At 38.2% G+C, this 4,998-nt stretch overlaps 1 protein-coding gene across 1 annotated transcript; it reads right to left on the bottom strand.

Moving 5' to 3' along the window:
• Window positions 1-717: 717 nt before the first annotated feature.
• Window positions 718-4,527, bottom strand: LOC111842861 (cell adhesion molecule CEACAM1-like). Its single transcript, XM_023809902.1, has 5 exons — window positions 4,438-4,527; window positions 2,942-3,244; window positions 2,270-2,548; window positions 1,919-2,179; window positions 718-1,485 (listed from the first exon to the last, which is right to left on the bottom strand). Exons 1-5 carry the CDS (start codon window positions 4,523-4,525, stop codon window positions 1,403-1,405), a joined length of 1,014 nt encoding a protein of 337 aa, XP_023665670.1. The 5' UTR covers window positions 4,526-4,527; the 3' UTR covers window positions 718-1,402.
• Between the last annotated feature and the right edge of the window lie 471 nt (window positions 4,528-4,998).

The following is a 4,998-nucleotide window of genomic DNA, read 5'->3' as shown; positions in this document are numbered from 1 at the left end:
ACAAAACCACACAATATGAGCAATTAGGGGATGTCAAAGACATAATTATTATACATATGTTGATACAACTCATAAATCATAACTTAGAAAAGAACTGTCTTACATCAGGGGTGTCCAATCTTATTAGCAAAGGGCTGGTGTGTATGCAGGTTTTTGGGATAACCTGTAGATTCTGTTCAAACCCAGGTGTGAGGACTCTTCAGCCAATCAGTCCTCTAATTAATAATCTAATTGGGGAGTTGCAGTGAAAACCCACATACACACCGGCCCTTTGCAGATAAGATTGGACACCCCTGGTCTTACATTGTAGATAAATTCTTTCATCTCCAGTGGTGTTCCCTTCTTTATTTTTATAATTGAGTTCAGATTTAATGAGTGGGCCAATACATTTTATCATTGTCTGTTTGCCTCTATACTTGTTTGTGGTGAACTGCAGGCGTGTTTTATAAGGGATTTTATAAAGAAGCACATATGTTATACCTCTGTTAAAAAATAACCCTTTACCTGTTTAGAACCTTGACATGTAATGGTAGTACACACCGTGCAGAATGAGGAAGATCTCAGTTTATATGTTGTACTTGGAAAATTTCCATTGCATTTGGACAATGTTATCCTAGCAGAGCTAAGGTTATGTCAATTTTTTGAAGCACTGAGTCTGGGCTACCCAGTTTGTTTGGGGGTGGGGGCGATGAGAACGATACATATTAAAAGGTCATATTGTTTATTGTCAAGAATTTTCACTTACATCAGTTTGAATACATTGTTACATTTTGTTTTTTAACAATAGAAGGATGGATGGGAAAAACAGGAATAACATATTACACAGGCCTGATAATACATACAAAAATGATCATCTAAAATTAGTTTAGTCTTTAATAAATTGACTAGCCCTACACAAATATTGTTAATTGATATGCATTTTGACTTAGTGATATATGTGTTACTACAAACCACTACGACATATTTCAAATTTCAAATCAAATGATCATTTCAATGACAAATTTGACAGTACAGTTTTCAGTAGGTGGAACAAGAGCAAAGAGATGATTGTTTTAAAAACATTTTTAACATCTGTTAAAAACATTAAGAAATATAAATTTGTTAGGAAAACATGGATTAAATCAGAACAGAAAAAAAATTATGCTCAGTCATGCTTTCATTTGGAATAATGTATTTGTGTTCATGTATACACACAGGAGATAAACATGTGTTGGTACAAAATATTTGGAGTTGCATTTATATTGTCATTTTAAAGCCTAAATAGTTTCAAGAGGTGTGTTTAAAATACATAAGCAACATCATAAAAGTTGGTTATATGCAAACATAATGTAAGCTTGGTGTGTTACAATATCTGCACACATATAAGGCTGCCATTGGTTGAGAGTCCCTGTCACGAAGGAGGTCACAGAGTGACTGAAGCGATAAGCAGGCTGAGGAGAAGGCAAGTGCCGAGTCCCTCATGCACTGACGCTGATCCACGTTGCCCTGAGGAAAAAAGACGGAACCACAAGACTGAGCAAGACTCTCCTTTGGGCCTCAAAGGTTAACTCTTTACTAATTTAAATGACTAGATGACCGCTGAGGTTCAGCTCTCAATGCTATAGTAAACAGAAGCATGTGACTGTGACCAAGTGTGAACAAATGAAGGCTGTTTTTATTTTTGCCTGGTATCATGAATAGCATGTGTTATTGTGTTGCATAAACTCTATACCTGTGGGCAGTATAGTGCCTTAGGAGCTAGCAGTGTTCTCTCAAGCCTTTGGGGCTGCGGCTTTTATTAATGGCCCAAAGACGTTGATGGTGGCCACTGGGTATTGCCCACTGCTTCCTGGGATAGACTCCAGGCTCTCATAACCCGGTAGAGGGTGAGCAGTTATCAAAAATGGATAGATAAAAACTATTAGAATAATTTACATACTTATAATTATTGGGACGGTCTTGCTGATATATCGCAGAGTTCTGGCATTATTAGCCAGGCAAGTGTAATTGCCACTCTGGCTTTCCTGTACATTGTCCAGCCTGAGTTCTGGTCCATTTCTGAATGTAGCAATGTGAAAATCCCATTGAAATAGTGCAGGAGGGCTGGACTGAGCAGAGCAGAACAGGGTAAGGTTTGATCCCGTGTAGAAGAACTCCTTATCTGACCCGTTGATTTTTAAGGTAAGGTTTACTGGACCATCTGTGAAAGTGGGGAAAATATGCTTTATTTAAATCTAACTAATTGACTTTACAAGAAATATAATATAAGACACACATACAACATACTCACAGCTAATATTAAGATATAAAGGAGAACTTGTGCCATTACTAATTGCATTGGTTACAAAACAATAGAAGGGCCCCCTGTCAGAAGTTAGAATGCTGGATATGGTGAGAGTTTGATTGTCAGAACTCAGATGAACTCGTTCACCGACTATGATGTCAGAGCTGCCGTTGAGCCAATGATAAGAAGGAGAGGAGCCGGAGGCGGAGCATGTCAGGCTGACAGAGTCATTGAACTCCACTAGATCAGTGGAATTGACTCTTATTGTCACAATCGATATTGATTCTGCAGGTGAAAACATAAAACGGTTACCAACTTCAGATGGCAGTGTACACAATAAGATTAAGACACCCTTTATTGATCTCAGGGGGAGATTCTGGTGCATACAGCAGCTAGAACATAGTCCACAGACAAATATACATATAGCGCCAAACAAACAAGGTACAAAGTCAAGGACATACAATACAGTACTTACAAACTGTCAAATGAAAAGGATCATGTTCTAACCAGCACTTTGCTCATGAAAAAAAATGCAATATTAACTTTTCACTGGGAAAACAGCAAAAGATTTTAAACAATGGATACATTTCCTTAAAGATATTTTAAGGAAAATGCCTAGTCATTATACTGATTTTTAAGATGCTGTCTTCAATATATGCTAGTTGAGCAAGAACTCACCCAAGACAGTTAATGTGGTATTAGCTGAAAAGCTAATAGGAGAGAAACTCTGCATGACATATAGTCCTGAATCAGCAACGGTCATGGAGAAGAGAGACAGGATCCCACTGCTGGTGTTGATGGAGGCCCGGCCAGTAAAAGCACCGGTTGTTTGTTGTTCTTTCTCAAACCACATCAAAATCCCAAAATCATTGAGAGTGTAGAATCCATTTGTCGTATTTGTTGGAGGAGACAGAATCAATGTGATGTTGTCTCCAGCACACACAGGGCTTTTGGAGGGTGTCACTTTTACAGCATATAGAGCTGGATGAAAAGAAGAAGCTGAGGTTACCTCTGTAAGCGTCATTTCACTATACAAGTAGTTACTACACTTGGTCTGTTCAAGTTGACACTGTTACTGTCCATTTCTGCAGTACTTTAAACTTGACTTGAGAAAGCACTTCTTTAAACAGCATGTAGTTAGAGTATGGAATACTCTTGGGGTTTTTTAAATTTGAGCTAGATAGGATTTTAACAACTTTAAGCTACAGTATTAGTTGAGTTCTCCCCAAGCAAGCTTGATGGGCTGAATGGCTTCCTCTCATTTCTAAATTTAAGTTTCTTACATTCTTAAGTACCGTGTTTAACAACACAACTAAGGCCTCTCTTTAGACTTAATTGCTCAAAAACAACCATGTTACACATTTTACTTGAGGATCTCGCCCTTCAGGGATTAAGACAACAAAGGGAAAAAATGTAGAATACCTTAACCAGTTCCCTCTGCTACTAACTTGCTGCCAAATACCCAGAATGCACCTGTATTTAAAATCTGAATAACACCCAAGTGGCAAAAATGAAACTGAAAAATGTCATCTGACTCAGCCTCCTATTACTGAAGTCCTAGTCATGGAAAATCTCCACACCAACTGACGTGTGAATAATTTTGATTACTTTCAGAGTTCAGCTGTAGTGATTTTTACTAGCGTGTACATATCAAATATCACACTCAGGATAATTCCTGAGAAACAAATCTACATTTGGGAGTAAACCAAGAACTGGCTTAATTCCCAATGCTATGGGCTCTATTTCATACATGGGAGATCATGCAGATTCCCTTCACATACACACATACAGAGTGAGGACAGGATTCGAACCCACAACCGTGGAGGCATGAGGCTACAGCTCCTATTCAGCCATCACAGTGCCAAATACTGCTTGTGAGTTAGAATGAAATTTTCCATTACCGAACATACTTTTCTTCTGTAGCTGCGTAATGGAACTTACCAAACTAACATACAAGTTGCATTATATTGCTTAATAAAACACAACTTTGTGATTATATAGCTCACTGAAAAAATAAGTTATTAAAAAATGAATTACATATGTATGTCATTTGTTATTCATATACTGAATATTTAATGCAAAATTTGAGAATTATATAATAATTTATATATTATCTATATTCCTGACCTTGAGTTATGAATATATACAGTATGTTTAGATAAATCTGTAGTTACCTTGTGACAAGATCAGAAGAAAGAAAACCACAGGACCAGCTCCTGCTTTCCCCATTGTGGTGTAAAGCTGAAGTCTGTCTGCTCTCATAAATGTCCTTTACTGACCATATGTCCAACCCCCCCCCCAGTGAGTCACTTTTAAAAAACGTTTAGTTGCTGTGTGCTTTATCAGTAAATATTTGCCATAGGCACTTGAGAAACCATAGAATATCATTCTCTCTGTAGCTGCTTTTGGGAACAGGACAAAATTGTAATTGGACAATTGAAAACACTTAAAACCTTATTCACCTGCAATTGGTCCACAAAGGTTCTAAATTTATAAATTGTGAAATGGACAGTGATGCAGTCATGCTTATGAAGAGGAGCCCTATGCACAATTAACAAGGGACTGTATTTTTGGTTAGTGATCTTGTAATCTGCTCTGAAATTAAATCCCTGGAGTGGTCACACAACTGACCCAGAGGCAGGGATGGATTACGGACCGGGCCAGCGGGGCCGCTGCCCAGGGGCCCTTGGGGTGCAGGGGGCCCGTGGGGCCCCTAGCCCAAAACAATTTGCAAC

The sequence above is a fragment of the Paramormyrops kingsleyae genome, chromosome 9 (assembly GCF_048594095.1).
Source record: "Paramormyrops kingsleyae isolate MSU_618 chromosome 9, PKINGS_0.4, whole genome shotgun sequence".
Lineage (NCBI taxonomy): Eukaryota > Metazoa > Chordata > Actinopteri > Osteoglossiformes > Mormyridae > Paramormyrops > Paramormyrops kingsleyae.
Note: the sequence above shows the minus strand (reverse complement) of the source record. Positions and strands in the feature narration are given on the sequence as shown.

Coding starts and splice junctions, on each gene's coding strand:
- LOC111842861 (XM_023809902.1), bottom strand. CDS start 4,525: ATGAGAGCAGACAGACTTCAGCTTTACACCACAATGGGGAAAGCAGGA. Junction 2,549..2,941: donor TACCACATTAACTGTCTTGG/GTGAGTTCTTGC, acceptor TTTCACCTGCAG/AATCAATATCGATTGTGACA. Junction 2,180..2,269: donor TTTATATCTTAATATTAGCT/GTGAGTATGTTG, acceptor CCACTTTCACAG/ATGGTCCAGTAAACCTTACC.